Source organism: Cyrtonyx montezumae, unplaced genomic scaffold (genome assembly GCF_038088225.1).
Source record: "Cyrtonyx montezumae isolate F1298 unplaced genomic scaffold, pur_monq_1.0 scaffold_37, whole genome shotgun sequence".
Taxonomy (NCBI): Eukaryota; Metazoa; Chordata; class Aves; order Galliformes; family Odontophoridae; genus Cyrtonyx; species Cyrtonyx montezumae.
In genome coordinates, this window is record NW_027072042.1 from 1,728,275 (window position 1) to 1,750,958 (window position 22,684).

Sequence of the window (22,684 nt, forward strand, 5' to 3'; positions counted from 1 at the left end):
ACCGCTCTACTGATGGAGAATTGAGACACACATTTGAGTAAGAAACAGTTTAACAGTCCAATTTTTGAAGGTCTTTAAGTCACTGAAGAAACTATGAAACAGACCACATTTAATTTTTCCATTTGGAGAGAAGCACGGGGCAGAGTCCTTCTATCTAGAGTACAGAGGGAGCTTGGAGCTGCGTAAGTCTGTAGATTAAAGTGGCTAGAGGAACAGAATCCCCATAATCAGGACCTTAAAGAAAGGCAGAAAGGTTACTTTTGAAATTTCCCTAATTGTAAGTTACAGAATCCAATACTACTCATTTGTCTTTGAAAAACCCAACACTAGACAATAAATGAGTTTCAGCTGTTTAGAGGGAGAAAGCAAACTGATAAGGTGTGATAAGGTCTTCAAATAACACCAACCTAAGTGGAATGCAGCATAAAATGACATAATTAGTGTATCAGAGTATCATGGGTGCTTTGCCACAATCCATGCTTATTTGTAAAAATGTCAAGTGAATCAGGGAACGTAAATGGAACGTATGTGTTTGGTATTATATACATAATAATAATGTATTACTTAAAATGAGGAAAGCAGCAGGTAGTACAGGAACTCTGCTTCCCACCGAGAAGATGAAAGCCAGAGTAAGGGTCAGTGTCATTGATTTGAAGTAAAAACGCATCCTCCTGTCAGGACAGGACTTCATCAATGGCATTTTTCAGACAGCTCAGGTGTTTTTAAAGAAAGATGTGACTACAGCTCTGCCTGAGATCAAGCTTTTGTCTTTCAACATAGAACTGATGATATAACTTAAAAAAGTTGTAATCTATAAGCAAGGAGATTTTGAAAGACCACAGCACTGCAAGGAGTAAAACAGGAAAGCAAACCTCATAATATGACATCATATCTCCACTGGTAAACACTTATTATTGTCTTTCTCAGAAATGTACAGTGCTTGTATAGTTAGTGACAATCATCACTCCCTCTCAGAGTGCAACAACAACCCTTCCACCATTCTGCCTAGGCCTGATCCTGTATTAAGTGTCCAACAATTTAATAAAACACACCACTTCCATTCTATAAATATCAGCATGTAAGTATTTCTCCATCATCCAAGATCTCTGCAAAACAAAACCAGAAGGAAAACAAAACCCCGTCTCAACATTATTTTCCCTCACATCTCCTCAGCCTGTTCTTTCCACCTTCCTCGATTCATAAATCTAAACCCACTACAATGCTGCTGCAAATATTCTTTCTCCAATTTGGTATTTTAGCTATATAAAATAGCTAAAGCTATTTTATATATAGACAATTATATATTATATATATATATTATATATATATTATATATATATATAATATATATATTATATATATTATATATATTAATATTAATATATTATATATATATTATATATAATATATATTATATATATATTTATATATAGACAATTATATATTATATATATAAACAAAGCACCCATGATACTCTGATACACCTTCTCTCTACTGCACAGTTTCTGTAAGGCAACAAAGCTCACCACATTTTTACCTTTTAAAATCCCTTGAAACTCTTTCCTGTCCTTTTGTTACAAACTACAGGGTAACTATCGACTTCTTCTCTTCCATCACTGATGCCATTAATATCTGTTGGTATCTTCTAAACTTCTTTCTGTCACTGTTTTTGCAAAAGAGAAGAAAAGATTGCACTGAGCATTGAAGAGATGCTGGAACAGGTTGCCCAGAGGTTGCCTCCTTCTTGGAGGCATTCAAGGCCAGGCTGGATGGGGATTTGACAACCTGGTCTTGTGGAAGGTATTCCTGTTATCTTAAAGGTCTCTTTAAACCCAAACCATTCTCTGATTCCTTGACATGGATTATTTTGGATTACAATATATTGGATCATTGCTTTTTGAGGTTCTTAAAAACGACTAGGAGTTGATCCCTCTGACTGCAACATGTTTTGTTAATCACTGCCTTTGATGACATAACTGTCTTTTGTAAAGTATTTAAGATATACATTCAAGAGTTGCATGTGTGTAGAGGACTTAGAAGTTATCTTGCTTACCTCTAAATTTTGCCATATTGGCCTTAGCTGGACAAAGCCTTGCCTTGTCACTGAGGCCTCTGTGGTATAATATTATAACAGGATCGAGATCTGAGATTCATACTAGATTAGCAGATGAGGCCAGCCCTCCCCTCTTGCAGTATTTGTGACCAACAAGACACATATAGGTAATGAAAGAAACAAGTATCAGTATCATTAATGTACAGTCCTACTGCTCAGCACAGCACAGATGTGTAACCTGTGTACCATTCCTAGAGCTTCTAACCAGATGCAAGCTGATACAGCAACTGTGATGCAACGGATAACCTGCAGCATGCATCCAAGTGATTAGAACAGCAAAACAGATATGGGAAAATGCTTAGCTGTTCCACCCATGTAAGGGCCCCGACATCTTTGGCCCACCTTGAATTGTAGCCAGACCCTGACAATGGATACAGTGCACCTTTCTCTGGGAGGAGACCACCACTCACTGGAACTTTTCCCTCAGGGATGCTGATGTCCCACACCTTCCATGCCAAGCAGCCTGGCTTCTCTCTATGGAGCACTCCCTGTTTCTCATCAGGGGTACTCTGACATCATCTCTGAGGTCAGGAAGCAAGGGCCACGCCTGCCTCTTGCCTGCTCCTAAACAAAAGACTATAGATAGCTGTGGCAGCAAATGCTTCTCATTATGTACTCCTCTCCCCTCAGACCTCCTGCCCAGTTGGGGGTGGGAGCAGCATGGGGCCCTGAGATGCCTGTGCTGCTCTGCTGTGTGTTTTCTGTTATGTGGGGTAAGGAGTGCATTCCTCACAGGCTTTGAATGTCTGCAAAGCCCCAGAGGAATCCTCAGAGGAGTGGGAGGAGAGATCAGGCAGGGAAAAGTTACCCGTGCACATCAGGATAAGGCATCCCTCCCCGGCATCAGCCTGCAAAGATGTCCAAACCTGATGAAAAAGCAACTGCTATGGCAGCACACCCTCTCGGTAGTGCATTTAAAAGCCTTACACTTCCCACCAACACAGCTCGTTAGCTAGGCTTAAACTTGGCAAAGCACAGGTCAAGCAGTGATAAATCTGTCTGCTTGTGCACTTTTAGTCAGTGCAAGATATGTAAAATAACCACTTTAGGTTAAGACTGATTGTGAACCAAGAACAGATGGACATAAAGTGGTTATTATTACATGCAACAGGAATTCGGGAGACCTCTAGCTATTACAGTAACCAGGCTCTAAAACATCTTTTCAAAGTAAGAAAGGCATAGGAGCAAAAATTCCAAAGCTTGATAAAATTATGACTGATTACAGGGTTTCATACCTATGGCAGCTAGGGCTTGGACATGGGGGCCCAAGAATGACTACATACCACATTCTTTTCCTTCATCACAGAAATCCAATATAGAGCCTCTCCTCACGGAGTATGCATGCAGTGCCTTGTACCAAGGACAGCAAACTAACCTTCCAGTCCCACTCTCAGCATTGTGAGTCTGATGCCAAGTTCATGTTTCAGAGCTTGCACAGAAGACTGGTATGGATATAGAAACATAGGACTGGAAAAAAACTTCCTGGGACAGCTGTTTGCAGAGTTCAGTGGTCACTCCCCAACTTGCTGCCAAGCATTTTTTTCCATCATCATTCCCAGGATGCTTGTAGAATTGGGAACACTGCAGGACCTGAAGTATCACCAGGATGGGCTAGCACTCTCTGCAAGTCGTAGCTGCAATTAAATCAAAACATCATCTCCAAAGTGTAGAGATGTGATGAACAACAAAATAACGAACAGCTAGTAAAAAAGAACCCTAGAGGGAAGTCTTGACCCATGGAGAAAGTGCATTCATCCAGAATATAAACAGAAACATGGGAACTACTGGACTGCATCCTGCACTATGATCACAGAAGCCAGGATGAGCTACTTCAAATACGCTGGGAATAGCCTAAAGGGCAGCACTACGAGTACACCTCTGAATTAAAAATGCATTTGGTTACTGACAAAGAGCCAGCAGTAGGTTGAGGACTGAGCTGCACGGGTCCCAGCTAGAAATATGCGTACTGACCGCTCCCTGTAGAAGTGACGTTGTGATTCTAACTCATTCGATGCACAATATACTACTGCGTGGACCACAAGATATGCAGACACTGGGCAGAGATGCAGACATCGTCCTGGTGACACCTCGTTATGGTCAGGCTAGCACAGCTCTTCTTACAACTCCCAGCGCAAACCCTACACAGCAATAGCGAACAGCCACCTCCCGCGCCATGGGCGCTCCCGCGGCCCTGCTTGATCCTCGTGCAGCCCGCGAGCACTCATGAAGCGGTGTCCCAGCACAGGCAGCTCCCGCGTCCGTTCTGCTCTCCGACCCGCGCCCTCCAGCAGCTCCGCAGCTCCGCTGGGGACCTCAGCACCGCACAGAGCTCCGCGCTGCGCTCCCACGTCCCCGCACCGCCGGGGACCTCCGCGTCCTCCGGAGCGCTCCACGCGCGGCGCGGCGCGGCGCACGGCGGCTTCGGGCAGCTCCGCTCGGAGCACCGCACTCCGCTGACGACGCTCCTCCCGCGCCCCTCCGCTTACCGCCAAGAGGCGGCCACGGCCGCGCGCCTTCGGCCCTCCCTCGCCACAGGGCTCAGGTACGGGAGCGCGCTCCCGGATCCGCCGAGCGCCGCGGCAGCAGCGAGGGGAGCGGGACGGCCCCGCCGGAGCCCCGGGGACGGGGACGCCGCGGGTCGGGCGCTCCGCGCGGCTCTCCCCGCGGAGGGGCGGGCCGGGCCGGGACGCGGCGGCCGTCAGGGGGCGCTCTCCGCTCTCCGCTCGCAGCGCCGCGCGTCACTGCGCGACACCCACAGATAACGGCGCCGCGCGCTTTCCGGCGCGGGCAGCATGGGCCGAGGGCGGCCGGGCGCCGCGCGGAACGCTGCCGTGAGTGGGCACCGTCTGCGGCGCGTCTGCTCACGGGGGCCCGGTCGGGCTGTGGGGGCGGTGGGGAGAGGCGGACCAGGGCGGGAGAGACCGGGCCGCGCCGGCGGGAGCTGCGCGTCCCGCCGTCCGTCGGGTCCGGCCGCGCTCGCGGGCTCGGTTTGCTCGGCGGCGTCACGCGGTGTTCGTGTCCCGGCAGGTGCGGGGCACCGGCGGCAGCAGCGCCGTCAGCAAGTGCTCGGCCGCGGAGCGGGGCTACTTCCGCGACCGGTTCCTGCGGCTCCTGCTGGGGCGGCCGCGGCGGAGGGCGCCGCTCGTTCACCGGTGAGGAGCGGCCTCGGGGCGGGATGGGGTCCGTTCGGAGCGGCGGCGTCCGGCTGAGTGCGGGTCTCCGCCGTGTGTCGGCGGGACGCGAGCGTCGGTGCTTTCCGTGTGTACGCGCGATGAACTTGAATGAATATGAGAGTTCTGGTGGTGAAAACGGCTACAAATTGCCGAAGGGGGTTCATTTAGATAAAATAAGCATCGGAAGCTTGCAGGCCTGTGAAGACCAATGTTGCTTCTCAGGCCTGAAAGCGGATCCTGTGTTGAGGTGCCTCATGGCATTGGTGTGTCACACCGAGTTCATGCTAAGAGTTACACGTTGCAGTTGTTGACACTGTCATCCTGAATTCTTGGGATTCTTAGAAACGTATCTGAGAGGCACGGGGATGGTGATGGAGTTGGTAGGAAGCGGTACGGCTGACAGAACGTGGTGGGACTCACTGAAAGAGCACCAAGGAAAACGAGCCCCCGTCCCAAGCAGACTGCGCGGATGTGGACGCTTTCCAGGAACTTGTTTTTCTTGTTTTCCTTCACACAGGAAAAAATAATAAAACCAACACAAAGAGATTCCTTTAGGTTTTCGTTTTTGCTCCCGGTTACTGCTCTTGCACACACAACCATTTGTTTTGTTATACCCAATAGGTGCTTCTTTAGCACGTCACCTTGTGCATAAAGGAGTTAATTTCATATTGTCACGCCATCTGATTTGGGGCAGGAAGTGAGATGTTGGCCACCTCCTTGCACAGAAGCATTCTAAGTGCCAGAGTCATCCTTTTTCATCCACTGAATATTTACGTTTGTAAACTGGTATGGTTAGGGTATTTCCACGCTCTCTCAGTTATCTATAGACTTAATGGTTAGGCACTTACTAAATACAGTGTCTAGGTATGACAAAACCTTCAGATGTCTCCAAATGTGAGTGTATAAATGTGATTATTGGGTAGAACCTGACAGAGCAAAGGGTTTTTTTGAAATGGACAGTGTCACTGTTGGAGAAATAGGGTTTCTGGACAGCGTTACTGTTGAATTTCATTCCACAGAGGTTATTATGTCCGTGCCCGTGCTGTAGATCACTGTGTTCAAGATTTCTTGCTGAAGACCCAGAGTCATCCTAGGACGCAGGTACGTTGTCTGGCTGTGCTAGGAGTTCCTGCTGTATTTGTGTATGAAACATTTTTAGCACCTTGGCAGTCTTGGCTTGTTAGTGCATCTGTGGTGATCTTTTCCCAGACAGTGCAGAGAATCTAACTGGCAGTACTGGTTCTGCTTTTGCCACTCTGACAGAAATATGTGGGAGGGGATAATACTTGCATAAGTTTTTCAGCCTCTTTTGGGGGGTTGCCTGATTTTGTTACTCTGCAGATTGTGTGCTTGAATGTTCTTTGCAGGTACAAGCTCAGGATGCTGCTGGAGTTGAGCGTAACTTTTTTCCTGACAATTTCTCTGTAGATCCTGTCTTTAGGTGCTGGCTTTGACTCCTTATACTTCCGTTTGAAAGACATGGGTCTTCTACATCACACTGTGGTATATGAGGTGGATTTCCCTGACGTGGTGTGCCAAAAAGCTGCTCTGATCAGAAGAACAGAAGAGTTGTCAGCACTGGTGGAAGATGCTGGAGCAGAAGGAATAGGTATGATATTTGTGGAACATGTTCTGGATGCTGCATGTAGGAAAAAGTAAACAAAGTTTCAGTCTTTATACAGTAAGGTGTATTGGAGGAACTAGGATTTTGTACATGAAGTTCATGTTTATTTCTGGAAAAAAAAATTTGGAGCCATTTGTAAGCATTGGAAACATCAAGGTGCATAACTGCCAGAAAGTTTTTGTGGAGCAGATTATATCAAACAAAACCCAGTTCCTTTTTGTGACAACTTGTTAAGTACTGTGTCTAGCTTTGCACTTATCAGTATGAGGACAGTGGCACGCTGCAGAGTGCTTTGGTAGGTCAGGAGAGTGACAAAGGGATGAAGCACATAATGTAGGTGGTAAAGCTGTGAGAACTGGCTTTCCTCAACCTTAAGAGAAGGGTGAGCAGGTGGGGTGCAGTCTTACTGCAGTCTTTAAATACCCAATGGAAAATTACAGAGAAGGTGGAACCAGTACAGTAGATCTTACCTGTTACAGGTGACCTTTGAAGGCTTCTTTCCTCCTAAATGATTCTGTGAATTATGGGCTTTATGGGTAAGGGAAAAGCTAATATTTTTAGGTGCCTATCTTGACTGTAATAAAATATTAGTTATTGTGTTACTTGACTTTTTTTTAATCTCCAGGGCAGGGGAAAAATGAGCCTTGTGAAACTACTGTAGAATATAAGCACAGCTGAAAGGCTTGCTTTGCCAATTCAGTACTGAGTGGCAGTTCATTTGCAGAGTGGAGGGATGTAAGGTATGGGGTTCGATAGATATTTCTCCATCCAATCCTCTTCAAGGTTTACATTAATGTTCTAGTTGATAGGCTGTGGAAGGTGGAAATGTCATAATGCATCAGGAAATGGAGCAAGTTGCAATGTGGTAGATGGAATTAGGGTTTTGACAAAGTACAGGAGTATCTTGTAATATGTGGGATGAAATACAACAGGGACATATTCAAGTTGCTTCATTTTGACTGTAATTGTTAGTTTAAATACAAGTGGAGAATAACCACAGAGTTAGACAGAAGTTGTGGCCTCCCATGAGCAACTGAACGTAGCTTAGTGTCTAGCTCTTCCGTTAGCTGGTTTGGTTTCCTCTTGAGTCTGTCCACCTTTTGTATATCTACACCATCCTGTGGAAAAGAATTATGTCCATACCAATAACCTTCCAAGTACTTGAAGTGAAAGGTAGTTGTCAGAGGAGATGAGAATATCCTGTTCTCTGTGTCCTGAAGAAGTGATGATGTAGGCAAGTTAGGCGTTAGAAGAAGATACCAGGGAACACCAGGATGGGCTCTGATGCAGGCCTTTCAGTTTTTGGTGATGGATGCCTTTGAGAAGTGTGTAGATTAACAGATCTCAGGATGGTTGTTGGATTGCACTGGCGTAGAGGCACAGAGCTGCTGACATCTAAAGTTACTTTACTACCTGGTTATTTACAGTCTGATCTTGGCAGAAAAGAGTGAACCAGCATGTAATTGATGATAGTCACAAGAAGTATCCCTGTATAGTGCTTGCAAATCATAAGCTGGGACCTATTTCTGAGGGCAGTGCTCTGTAAGACTAGGCCTAGTGTTTGCAGAAAGTTAGCATGCCCTGGTTCAGACCCAGTGCCATGTTGCAGAATAAATCTTTTTTTGAGATTAAAAAAACCACAACCCAACCCCCCCCCAAACCCACAACCAAACTTGATGATAGTGTTGTAGTTGTGCAAGAAACTATTTTGTCAAAGGAATGGTATTTTCTTAGCTTAAATTGAAATGTCTGTAAATGAGAGGAGTGCTATTGTTGAAGTGTGATAAAGTTTTGTTTGTACAGTAACTATAACTGCTGGAAATCAGTAGTTGAAATTTGTACTAGGAGTAATAGAATTCTGAGTTTATTGGGTCTTTTACTGATGCTTCTGGATGCCATCCTTTTATAGTTCATTCAGTTAACGGGATTTTCTTGTTTATTTCACAGAGAAATTGAGTTGGGTGTGGTCTTGTGAATGATTGCTGGTGGTACTGATTTTCCTGGTTTTCCTTTTTGGTCTCAGTACTGCATAAGCAGTGTAGTGATTTAGTATTGTTTTTGTCCCACAGGAGTCGCTACTGCCTTTTCTGGAAAGGATTATAGATTATTGGGAGTGGATTTATCAGAGCTGCCAAAGCTGAGTATAGCTCTAGAGGAAGCAGGACTGGACAGTGAAGTCCCCACCCTTATCATAGCAGAGGTGGTGCTCACCTACATGGAAAACAGCAGGTCAGTTGAGCTATCCTTTGTTAGCTAGGTTGTAAAATGAGAAGCAGAGACTTGGTTGTAAGTCATGGGAGACTCTCTGTGGTAACTAGAGCCTCATGAATCCTGCAGAAGTTGGGAACAGCTCCTTACATTGTAGCTATGGTGGTGTAGCTGATTGCCCTGACATCAAAACAAGAGGCAGTGTGCACAACTGGAACATCAAAACAAGAGGCAGTGTGCACAACTGGAACATGGAACTTCTGTCTGAAAGTGCTTCTTTACTGTGAAGGTGATGGAGCACTGGCACAGCTTGCACTGCCCTGCTGGGGAGGCTCCTCCTTGGAGGTCTTTAAAAGCAGTTTGGCCATGGTCCTGAGTAGGCAGCTTGGGGTGGTTCTGCTGGAGTAGGAGGTTGGACCAGATGACTTGCAGAGGTTTCTCCTGTCTCATCTATACTGTGAACCTAAAAGGGAGGTTAAAAAAAGGAACCTTAAATAATGTGGGTTTTTTTTTTTTTTTTTTATATTTTAATTTTGGGGTCTCCCCTCCCTGACTCTCTGTATGAATGGAGGAGGCTTTTGCAGATTCCCAGTACAGGTTTCTCTTCTGTATATTATCTGTCAGGATGCCTTAATAACATGCTTTATGGTGTTGCATCTGTCCTGTAATAAGTGGTCCCACAACTATTTAATTATTCTTATGTACATCTGTCTGACAGCTCAGATGCCTTGATTCAGTGGGCAGCAGAGCATTTCTCTCACGTGTGCTTTCTGCTCTATGAGCAGATGCACCCAGAGGACCCCTTTGGACGTGTCATGCAGCAGCATTTTAGTCAGCTGAACTCTGCACTTCGTTCTTTGTCTCAGTACCCTGACTGTGAAGCACAGCGGAAGCGTTTTTCTGAAAAAGTAAGTACCTGCAGCCCTAAGAGCCATGTGAAAGCTGGAGAAGAGTGTAGCTTTAAATAATTTTACAAGTCATCAACAGGACTGGCTGGGTTGAAGCAGAAAGGGCCAAGGCAGAGAGCTGCTGCCTGCTCTGGTAATGTGGTTAGTCATTTGAAGGCCCCTCACCAACAAGCAGCCTGTTTTCTGGTATGGGATTAAGGCTGTGTATGTGTTCCTCTTAGGCTTTTAATGTTAGATATTCTTTAGAAATATCTAAAATATTTAGAATTATCTGTCCTCATCCGAATTTGAGCTGCTGTTGCTGTTACAGCTAGCCAGTTTTTAAGATTTGTGCAGATGCTTCGTTTAGGGTCTTTGTTTGCTTGTGGGAAGTGAGTCTTCTCCTCCATGAGTAGTAATTTTTAGGGATTTCTATTTTAGGGCTGGACTGAGTGCAGTGTCATGGATATGAATGAGTTTTACACCTGTTGTATTCCAGAAGATGAGCAACGAAGAGTTCAGGCTCTGGAGCCTTTTGATGAATATGAGGTAATCCTTTTCCACACGGGGAGAAAACTCTTCTGTGTTGGAGAAGATTGTTGTTCTTTTCTCAGTGAGAGCTGTCTTAGGGAGACAGACGATCTTAGCATTACAAAGAAGGCAGTATTACAGAGGATAGTGCTGTCGTTTTCGAGTGCTCAATCTGCAATTCTTTCAATGAAAAATATCATTGAGGATTACTTGAATGCATTAAAAACATGCCCGGTGTGAGGTTCCTGACCTGCAAATGTCTGGGAGCATTTCTGGAGGGAGCCTATGCTGCTCTTGTGTTTCCCTAGGCTGGTAGTGTTTTGTCATTGTTGAATATGGTTTATTAGCTATATTCAAGAGACACCTTGTTCTGTTTTTTATGTAGCCATTCTTAAAACAATGACTGAATTTTAGCAATGATTATATTCTGTGCCATTTTTTAATGTTAACTGCTGGCAAATTTGCAACTGTCAGAAATCTGGGAGAGAAGATAAATCAGGGACAGTGAATAACTTTGAGGTAAGCATTGTGTGAGTTAATTACTAGATGTTTCTTATTCTGCCTTGCTGTTCTCTATTTATAATTCTAGAAATGTAATAGTCTGCAGTATGAAAACAGTTTGATATGGTTGTGTTTATTTTGCCGCCATGCATCGGGGACAAAATGGCTAACTGAAATTCTGGAAGATTTGCATAGTGGTGTAGCAGTGTTTACAGTAATTACTGTAGCTGAAGGAAATTTCTCTTGAAGTGAGTATTGAAGTAGACTTGATACTGTTTTGTTACAAAGGCAGACGACAAGTCCATGTTGGAAAATGTGCGTAGGAGTAAAATAATTGGTATCAGAGAGCTCAATAATTGGCTTTTCAGGTAAAGACAGGGTGAGATCTAGGTCGTACTGGAAACAAGCTTAACAGAATTGGATTAGAAACACAAAATATGTACTTACTGCTGAGGGTGACTAATTTTTAGAGTAGTTTTTGTAGAGACAAATAGTGAACTCTTAAGTTTTCATCTTTACATTATTTTTTTACACCATTTTTCAAAAGTCTCATCTTTACCCAAGATGAAATTTGGATTCATGATGTTAATGTTGTTATTCCTTTGCACTTTAAAATTCTTGTTTATGCCACCTTGTCCTACAGTTGGGTGAATATAGTCAGTTCCCTGGCAGTGAACACACTCAATTCCTTTCTGTCCACAGAAGCCAGGGTGAACTCTAGTATTGCTACTGACTCCTTGTACAGGACTCAGCTTGTGCTTTTTTTGCCTCTGAGTGATTCCACAGTGAAACTGGAAATCATATTTAGGTATTGTCAAATAGCAGAGGCCAGGCCATACCTTTTAAACATTTATGATTTCTTTAGGGTTGCTTATATTTCATGACCATTGAGAAATCTTAATCCCTCTGGTATACTGCCTTCAGTCTTTTTTATGGTCACACCTGGGAAGCATAAAGGGAAGCTGGTTCCAAGGAACATCATTCATCATGCAACTCACAGTAGAGCTGTGGAACTCATTGCTACAGAATGTTATGGATGAAGGAAGTTTATGTGAGTTTAAAGTGCATCTGGATGGTTCTTGAATGAGAAATCCACCAAGAGTTGTTTGATAAAGCAGAAAATCCCAGGGCTGTGAATTTTTCAGGGTTAGAAGGGGAAAAGGTGTTACTGTACAGTCTTGGTCTTTCTCAGATTCAATTTTAGACTTCTTATTTTGGCTGTTGCTGGAAATGCTGTTAAGCAGGTTTGATCTATGACTTGTTTGCTCTGGCCATTCGTTACTACATTTTGGTGTGAGATTTAAAGAGCACATACTTGTTTCTGTTACTTTCTTTTGGCTTGCTACAGGAATGGCATCTGAAATGTTCTCATTACTTTGTCTTGACTGCATCAAAGGAGATGGAACCTTCCTGGACTCCATTGTTACCCAACATGACAGGTACATACTGACTAGTTTTTGTACTATTCTTTATCTCACACAGGTGCCTCTGATAGATTTTAGGAAGCAGTGAAAACCCTGAAGGAACACACGAGATGGTAATATCCAGTTGGCTTTCTCCGTTCTCACTCACTAAGGACTGCTCATTCCCAAGTCCTTAGTGAAGCCAGAACTGTATCCTCACTGATGGTTCTGAGCAATTTCATTCTATCAACTTATTGAAACTTCTAACAGCTCTTCCTTCTGTTTGTGGATCACTGCAATGCCAGGCTACCTTGGTCCTTTCCCTGTTTTTGGGCTCCTTCAGACTCTCTTCAGTTTGTTCCCACTAATCTCCATATATGGCTCTCTGAGCCATTCTGTTCTTTTAGGGTTGATTATTATGTTTTACGTACTGCACTATCAAAGCAGTCCAGCAGAGAACTCAGGATCACGTCATGCCATTTGTTCCTTGCTTCCTTATCCCTCAAGGGTGGAATTGTATATGCTGCATTTCTATTTCTGAAATGTTTTCTTTAGGTTGGTTTTGTTTTTGTTTTGTTTTGTTTTTTAATGGGAGAGAAGTGGTACAGCTGGGGAGTAGCCAAGACCAAGGCTGTGTTTCCATGATAAAAAAAGACTTGGAATCAGTAGCAGCCCAAGAAATTGCTACGTTTGTCTGCTTATTTCCTTAGGAGTAGAGGGAGTGGTAAGCAGAATCTGAAAGTTGGTAAGGGGTAGTTTAAACTGGTACAGATGGATTTCTAGGGCACGTCAGATTGTCAGTTGGCTGCATCAACTTGCTTTGCAATTTTTAAATTATTTTTAGAGCAAAATAGGTTTGCTTAATGTGTAAGCATTGGTTCTGGTTTGTTTGAAATGTATGTTGTTTTGTCCTCTTTGGCTTACAGTTCCTCATCATCGTGGCCCTCTCAGGTTGGCTGGGAGTATCAGTGCATTGGCATGTGCAGTTCAGTCTGAAGTTTCTGGCTTGAGACGTTATGGTCACCACTCTGCTCTTATAAAACCCAATGTGATTCTGACCACTGGAGGCTTTGGGGAGGAGAATGGACATCACTGTCGTATGAGAAATGTTCATGTTCTTATTAAGTGTGCAGGCTACTGGAAAGCCAGATGTGTGAAAAAGGAAAAACCTGATAGAAGATGGGGTGAGTGTTGCAAGTGGGGTACTGATGGCAAGTACAAGGGAGATGTGTTTGTGCTAGCAGTGAACTGTCTAGCAGAAGGTGATGTCACAGCAGATTACACTGATAGTCAAAGAGATGTGATGGTCCTGAATTTCATAGGAGAAAGAATAGTGTGAACTATGGTATCTTCTATTTCTACAGATGAGCGATTGCACCATACTGTGTCATGTCTCTCAGACAGCCTCGCCCTGGTGGTAGGAGGACGAACATCGCCATCAAATGCAGCTTTGGGAATGTTGTGGCTAAGGTTCCCCAAAGTCTGTGGTGGCTCAGACCCGAGTGATGTTACCATGGAGCCTGTAAGTCTGCAGCCTGCTGCTGAATCAGCTGCTTCACGTTGGAGACACAGCACAACTGAAGTAATATTCAAAGGTAAAAAGTCTGAAAGAGTGAAAATGCCTGGGGGGGGTGTGGAGATGCATTCTGATATTTCTGTATGGACTGGTCTTGTAGCCAGTTCTTCCCGTGGCCTTGCCCTAGGGAGAACACAGAAAAACATGCACACTCCAGTTCCTGCCTTTTTGCTGTTCCCACTGTTGACTTTCTCTATGTGCTGTACTGTTTCTCCCTCCTCTAGAGAAATTACTAGTGGATAGAGAGGCTGTGAATGAGAGGTGATGTAACTAGACTTGGATTCTTCTAACTGGAGGAGAGCTGAAGGGGCAGACTGTGAATAAAAAAACCAAACATTTAAGCAGCATGCTCTGAAGGAAAAACAAACAAACAAAAAAACAGAACAGGAAGGAGCACCAGATGAATCTGCTGAACAATTTCAAGTAAAACTAAAAATCTTTCCCATAAAGTACTGCAGTTATCCCGTGAAGCTGCTTGTTGCAATATGCTGTGTACCCAAAGTTAACCTCAACTTAAGAAGCAGAGTGGGTAGATTGACGGAACAAAAATGTTTTCAGGGCTTCTAAATTCAAAGACAAAACATCTGAGTGACTTAAATACCTGCTTTTGGCTACTAATGAAGATGGAGTGTAGAACTAGGTGGTCTGAGCTGTTGCTGTACTTGCTTCAACTATTACTTAATGAGTACTCTCTGAGGTAGAAAACAAAACGCTCTCCTTGAAGCTCTTACTTCTTGTAGTATGATCATTTCTTATTTCATATGCCACATTATCTCCAGTGGTTGAGCAGAAGTGAAACCTAGGGATGTAATATGTTCTTGAAGACTAATTCTTTGAGATCATATATGACTAATGTGTTTCATGTTTGATCTCCCCAGAAAGAAGATATAGAACTTCCTCTCCAAAGGGTAATGTTTTAGCATTGTGGAGCAGGATACCTAGCTCTTTTTCCAGAAGTGTCGCAGAAAAAAAATGATGTATTTCTTGTAGCAGTTGGTGACTGTTCATTAGTTCTGAGGTCTGGAATCAGGATCAGCAGTGACGTGCTGCAGGCTTATCTAGTAAAAGATATTCACTGGAAGGGGCAAAAACTTTATCAAGTTATTATATTATTAGCAAGCCAGTGGTGAGGTTTGACAGCAAAACTGAGGAGGTGAAAGTTGTCCTTAAGCTGTTTAATCAGTAGGGGTTACTGCAGGGGAGCACCATAGGGATTACACAGTAGTAATTTAGTCCGTAGCATACTTTGAGTTTGTGAGGCAATGTTTAATTAAGACCATAATGCAATTCAGAGTTCAACTTTCTGGGCTAAATTTTATATAGAAAAGTAAATGCTAAACGGATGAATAGCATGTTACAAATAGTAAACTATTTTTCATCTCTGTTAGACTGTAGTGCATCATTTTTGCCATGATTGTGCTTTGTAGAATAGAAAGTCAACGTTCTGTTACGTGCACAGTCCGTTATGCGGATGTGACTCACATCCTTGATGTCTATCCAGAGCACTTCTACCTTTTGTACTCCTTTTTGAGGCTTGTTCAGGTTAACTCGTACACATTTAAATTGTCCTCTGTTTCTCTTTTTGTGTGAATAAATACATATTCTTGTTTCATGAAGCTTCACCTCTATTACTACTTTGGTTAAATCTGTCACTGTGTTGCTATGATTTGTGTTCTTTGGGTTTTCTAGCTTCATTAGTTCTGTGGGTATCATCTTTCAATCGCCCAAATTTTCAATTCCTAATGCTATTAAGTATGTTTTAAACAACATGTTTTTTCTTCTAGTTTTGTGACTCTGGTGTGTGAATAACATTCAGGCTTTGAACAGTCAGTGCATGAAATAAGTGGATGGTGGGAGTCTTCTGAATGATCACCAGCCTAAGGAGTACATTATCATCTAAGGGAAAATATTTGCAGTCCTCTCATCCATGTGCCTTGTAAAACAAGGACAGAAAGACTAGATACAAGACTAACGTTTGTATCTCTGAAACAGTTTATTGCATTTTGCTAAAGTTTGGAAATATGAAATGTTCATCGAGTTGCAGAACACTTTCTTATAAAACTGCATGACTCTGTCTCTGATCAGCTTTCCTTATATGCAGATAGACATTTTTGCTTTTGCGACGTACCACATTCTAACTTCTCTTTCTACCTGGTTGTATTTTTCTGTAGGAGAGAGGTACCTGTTTATGTATGGAGGCCGCTCTGCTGTGCAGCCAGTGCTCGGGGATTGGTGTTTCCTGCACGTTCCAGAAATTTCCTGCGCTATGGTAAGAACTCAGGGAGATCTTGTGGAATAGAAATTGCTGCTGTATTGAAAGCTCAACTAAACAGGCAGTGCTGTTGCACTCCACGCTGTTCAGTGTTGAGCTAACTTCTAAACTCTTTGCTATTCAGTGGATTACAGTCTTCAAAGAATAGTTGTAAGGGAGGGCATCTGGAGGTCATCTAGTCCAGTCCCCTTAAAGACACTGGCACAAGTTGCTCAGCTTATTGTCCAGTTGGGTTATGATTATATCCAAGGATGGAGACTCCACAACCTCTTAGGGCAGCTTGTTCCAATGGCTGACCACCCTCGTAATAGAATGCAAGGATTTTTTAATGTTTAAGTGGATTTTTAAAATTATTTTATTTCAGTTTGTGGCCGTTTTCTCATGCTTTGTCTTGAATGCAATTGAGAACATTCTTTCTTCAGCCTCATTCATCTCTCATTATGCATTTATGCATATTGATAAGATTTCCCCTTGAATATTCTTCTCTTTATGAGGTTAAGCAGTAGAAGCTCCTGTCCTGTAATTATCTTCGTGGCACTTTACTGCACTCACTGCATTCGCTGGTTCCCCTGTACTGGAGAATGCAGAACTAGCTATAGCACTCCATATGTTGGACTTGATGATCTTAAATGTCTTTTTCCAACCTGACTCTGATGCCTGGAATTGTTCCTCTTCATAGGTTCATAGGTTCATGCTCAGGACTTCTTGTTTCCCATTGTTGAGCTTGATCAGCTTCAGCTCTTCCCATTTTTCCAGCCAGTTGTGGTCTCTGGCAGCACAACCAGCTGATAGGTTAGACATGCCTTTGTGGTTTTTATCATTTATTGTACCCTGATTGTTCAGGGTATCCCTGAAGTGCATGGGAGTAATATGTCAGTGTGTACATGTCCTCCCTCTGTAGACCGACAGGCACATGCACATTTGTAGTTCCCTCATGTATCAGTATATTTCCTGTGTACAGCTGGTACCCTGGCCAGATCCTGAGCCCTCTTGCTTGCTCTGAGCCTCCTGCTTGCCATCTAGTCTGGCTTGAAATTTGCTAGCAAACAGTTCTGCACACACTATTTCACAGGCACCTTGCATTCATGGATCCTGTGAATACCAGTGCATGTCCAGTACCTGTGTCTGTCTAAGACCCTGGACCAAATGCTGGAGGTAGGAAGCTGGTTAGTCCAGCTGGCTGGACTAGCTCCGAGTTTTCTGGTGAATTAAGGATGCACATCCCACACACATGAGGTGTGAAGGAAGAAAAACACAATGGTCCCCTTTCCAGCAACTGTTGTCTGGGCACAAGAGCCCTGTGACCGTAGTTTTTTTCCAGCAGCTGATTAGTGACTGGAGACTTGGTTTATTGCATTCAACTGATATTTTTTTAATCTAGATTTTTTTTTTAAGATTAACTGAGTTTAAAAACAGTGAATAACACAATTATAGGGTGAGAGATTGATAATAGCAAGAAATCTCAAGCTGAAAGTGTAAGAAATGTGATGCTGTTGGGGAAGACCTAAACTAGGTGTTCAGATGTATAACCAGAAATGTTATCTGGAAGACATGAACTGTCCCTTCCATACTGCTCAGCACTTTTAACCTCAGCAGGACCTGTGTGTACAACCCAAAGCTGATTCATGAGGAAAAAAATGGGTACGGGATGCAATACAGCTCTAAAGAGGTACACAATGAGGATGAGCTGAACTTGGGATTAACAGGAAGGACTGAAGAACTTGGAACTGCTGTGTAGGTGGAAGATTCAGGACAGTAGTAATTTTCAAATATGTAAAATAGAGCAGCAGAGGGCAGAATATTCTGTGTTTATGTTGGATAATCTATAGGAAGTACAGCTTTAACTGGACACTGAGAAAAGCTTTTAATTGTGAAGGCAGTGAAGTGCTGCAATGGACAGCCTGAAGATGTAAGAAACGTTTGAATGGAGATGTAAGAAAGTCAGTACAGACTTTCAGAAACGACTAGATGACTCTTGCCAGATGCTAATACATACAGTTACATTTGCCTCAGGAGAGAAGGGTAGACATGAAGGTCCCTGAAATTTTTTTCCAGTTTGTTTACTATGATACTCTTTTAGTGTTGCTTGCCCCAAGAGTTTTCTGTCTGCATGTTTGTCCTGCAGCTCAGTGTTTTCTCTTGCTTCATGCTCTGAGTCACTAATCACCAGCTTTGCTGGTGAGCACGTTAACCCAAGTTTTTGTAAACTTGTGATTCTCAGGTGTATGTCTTGAGCAGAGAGGAGCATGCGAGAAAATAATGTTACCTCTAATAATACTGTACAGAACTAAAACCCTACAAAGACTGAGCAACATTAAATATACTTAGAGACAGAGAAATACTGAAAATACTGTAGGTGGAAACACTTGTTATATCATAACCACAGGAAATGCAATAGGAATAAAGGCAAACTTCAGGCTTGGACTTATGCTGTCGTAGATTCCTGTTGTGGGTCCCGTTCCAGAAGGCCGCCACTCTCACAGTGCCTGTAGTTGGAAAGGAGGAGTGCTGATTGCTGGAGGCTTGGGAGCATCTGAGCAGCCCTTAGGTTCAGTTTTCCTTCTGAGGGAGACTGAACATGGCTTTCGGTGGCAGACTGTAGAGACACGCCCTCCTCTCATCCCAAGGTAAGCAAAAGGTATTTAACAGTGAATTCTTGGCCTTCCTCTGGCTCTCCTTCCTTACTAATGCAATCCAATTTAATTTTAAACTCACAGGTATTCACATACTGCACATGTACATGATGAAAAACTTCTGCTTGTTGGTGGAGTATGGTTTCACTCGCTCTGTGTGCCAGGCATCACTGTCATTGACTTAGTGACTGGTCTGTGCTTGGACTACACAATTAATGCAGTAAGTACTGGAATGTTTCTTTCGGGGTAAGCAGTGTTGTGTGAAAGAAGGTGGTAGCTTCAGGGTCACTCCCAGAAACGGAATAGAGAATGCAAAGGAGTCAAATTTATGAGTAGAATAAGCATGTCTCTGTTAGCAGTAGTGTCTAATTTCAAAATGCTTTACTTAGCCTAGAGATCATGGTAGTCTTAAGGGAGGGAGAGCCAGTGTATCAGAGACAGAAGGGGGCATAGCTGTTCTGTTTCAGATGGGGAACAGAACTGAGATGTGTGCAAGTGTAGTGGTTTCAAGATGTCAGTCTTTATGGACATTTGTGGTATAATTTCACTAAAAACTTAACGGTGGAAATTGCTTTGTGCTGTAGTTGCTGCCTAAAGTATGAGAAAACAGCATGGAAATACTGGAAACTCTGCTTATATGTAAGAAAACTTTTTGCTGTAAGAGTGATTGAACAGTGGAGGAGGTTGATTGTGATGAGGTGATTCAGAACCTGCCTGGATGAGGTCCTGAGCAACCTGCTGTAGTTGAGCCTTCTTTGAGCTGGGGTGGTTGGACTGAGTGGTACCCAGAGGTCCCTTCCAATCTTGACTCCATGATTCTGATCTGTTAATCACTGAAAAACAATCATAGAAGTGGTGTGTCAAAGTCTGGGCAAAACTTGCCTAAATGCAAACCTGTCTGTGTGAGTAACCCTCATCTGATAATCACAGAACCATAGAATTGCTCAGGTTGGAAAAGACCTTCAAGATCATCGATCCAAATGTAACCAAACCATGCTGCCCTAACTCTGACAGCCCACCACTACGCCATGTCCCTGAGCACCACACCCATTCAGGGATGGTGTCTCCTCTGCCTTCCTGGGGAGCCTATTCCAGTGCTTAACAGCTCTTTCTGTAAAGGTTTTCTCAATGTCCAACCTGAACCTCCCCTGGTGCAACCTGAGGCCGTGTCCCCTCGTCCTGTCACTGTCACCAGTGAGCAGAGCCCAACCCTGCTCTCACTGCCAGCTCCTTTCAGGTATTTGAAGAGAGCAGTGAGGTCTCCCCTCACCTCCTCTTCCCCACACAGAACAGCCCCAGTTCCTTCAGTTGCTCCTCATAGGGGACATTCTCCAGGCCTTTCCCAACCTTGCTGCCCTTCTTTGGACCTGCTCCAGCACCTCCATGTCCTTTGATAATAATGTCTGGAGAAAGTTTCTCTTGCTTGAAGAGCTTTTATTTATCTTTTACACACATTTCCTGATATACTAAGAAGAGGATCCACTTGTATAGAATGGAATCACTGGAATTTGTGACTACAGTGTGTAATTTCATAATATATATGCACACCTTATATGTTACACACTTTTCAGCATTTTCCTGAAAATAAGAAGCATAAAGCATGCTTAAGTGTAGTTTTGTGTTTTCTTATTCTCTACAGTAGAAGGTAGAAGGGAATCAGTATCCTTTAAATAAAATAGCCTACCCTTGTTCGATAGCAAGGAGTATAGTAATGAAGTTTTATCTAAAATAATGTAACTTTAAAGAGGTTATTGAGTGAGTAGATGCAGATTGATGGTAGCTGCCTTTGTTTATTATTTTTTTTGCCTTGACTTAGCACAGCACTGGTAGGTACTAAAGCCTGAAGTATTATACCAGTAGGTGTATCGTATCCCAGTGTGGAATGGTCTCAAGTTTTGAAAGACTGGAAACGTCAGTGACGTTGTGTGCAGTGTGTGGTGTCCACCACGACTCCCAGGTCCTTTTCTGCACAGCTGCTTTCCAGATGTGTGGTCCCAGCACATCCTGGTGCCTGGGGCTGCCCAGGACTTCGCATTTCTCCTTGGCTCTGGGAGGCTCTTGTCAGCCCGTTTCTGCAGCTTGTAACAGTCCCAGATGCCAGCATGACAGTGGTGTATGTGCCACTCCTCCCAGTGTTGTGTCCCCTGCAGCCTTGCTGGGGAGATGCTGCCCATCATCCAGCTCAGTAATGGAGATGTCAGTGGATGGACCCAGCTGTGATCCCTCCAAGTTGCTTTATGCTATGGAGCACCACACATGGGGCTGTGCAAGCTTCCATTTCATGGTAAGGACTTTAAATTCCTCTTCTTTTTCAGGAACATTTGGAGTGGCCTTTAATGCTACATAATCATAGTAGTGTTTTTCTGCCAGATGAGAAGGAGTTGTTGCTAATTGGTGGTGGTGGGAACTGCTTCTCCTTTGGGACACACTTGAATCCAAATCCTGTCTCGCTGAACCTCGGCAGCATTCTAACCAGCCACTAACTGGGACCAAACAGGACTGAACTGCCCTGCAGCCCTGTGGTGTGACATCTGTTCATTTGCAAATCCAAGAGCAACAAAATGTTACAATGGCTTTTGTGTCACGAATGCACTTGTAAAGGTGGGATGTAGAGGGGGGATGATGAAGTCAAGGGGTTGCATACCTCATCTGTCTTTTATTTTTTTTTTTTTAAGTCCTTTTTTGTGTTGTTGTAAATGATGTTTCCCAGAATGAGCTTTGTGGAGATAGCAATGGCCCTTAGAGGTTAAGTAAGAAACACTGCTGTGTTCAAAAGTGATCTAAGTTTGCACAGTACTGACTTGGAGGTAAAGTGAAGACACTGTGTCAAGAAGCCCTTGGAAATATGCAGCCAAACATAATTAAATGTGAAACAGAATGTGTCGTAGGTCATACTTGAATGTTTCTAAAGGCCCTTGTAAGGGTGCATGGAAGGGGAGTGTCTGCTCCTTTAAGGATATCTGGTCAAGGACCATTTTACAGTGTGACCAGGGATAATGAGGGGAGACATGAACAGGAACACACAGAGATGCAGACCTGACCAGCAAATGATAAGCAAGGCAGTAATGGGAAGCAAAACTGGTCAGTCACACTTATTGATGAGGGGATGTAAGAGTGTGAGAATATTTATTCCAGCAAGGTTATCTATGATTAGGAACTTTGTCAAGTGGGAAACTGAAGGGAAAAAGGGGAAGGCAGAAACCAAAATAAATGAAGACATAGGTCTGACAAAACATGAAGACAGTGGCAGGAAGCAACTCTTTGATAATCTGGATCAGTGTGGGACTCGGTAGAACCTGCAAACCCTTGGTGAGATGCATAAAGAAAAGGGGGAGCAGGGAAGAACGGAGTGAAGATAGTGGAAAATCAAACTTATGAAAGTTGTGTGTAAAATAGAGTTGGTCAGGGCTTGTCTGGCATCTGTTGACCATAGTCTGTCCCATCTTCTTATAATTTCTTATTAAATCTTAACTCACTCTGCATATTCACACTGCCTCATTTGTTTGTATTGCTGCAAGGACTGGTGAGACCTGTGTATGGTAGCAAAAATTTGGTGCCAGCTCTGGAGGCAGAGACAGTATTTTACTTCCAGCCACAGAGGTGATGATCTCCAGAGGACTCTTTCAATTTTAGCTGTTCTGTGTAAGGGCCTGCAATCTGCCTCGAGATATTGAGTAGAGAAAATGTGCTGCTATTTCAGGGACCCGAGCAGGGGTGCTGACTGGACAGAGATTGTGTCAGTGCTTGAATGTGTGCTTATGCA

General features: G+C 43.6%; 1 protein-coding gene across 1 annotated transcript; it reads left to right on the forward strand.

Annotated features, from left to right (window-relative positions):
• The first annotated feature begins 4,869 nt into the window (after positions 1-4,869).
• Positions 4,870-21,528, forward strand: LCMT2 (leucine carboxyl methyltransferase 2). The gene is made up of 14 exons (XM_065745743.1): positions 4,870-4,944; positions 5,141-5,265; positions 6,306-6,387; positions 6,715-6,895; positions 8,980-9,139; positions 9,837-10,026; positions 10,447-10,554; positions 12,386-12,476; positions 13,367-13,624; positions 13,805-14,035; positions 16,188-16,285; positions 18,728-18,915; positions 19,006-19,141; positions 21,237-21,528. The coding sequence occupies exons 1-14, from the start codon at positions 4,906-4,908 to the stop codon at positions 21,402-21,404; spliced, it is 2,055 nt and encodes a 684-aa protein (XP_065601815.1). The 5' UTR covers positions 4,870-4,905; the 3' UTR covers positions 21,405-21,528.
• Positions 21,529-22,684: the final 1,156 nt, after the last annotated feature.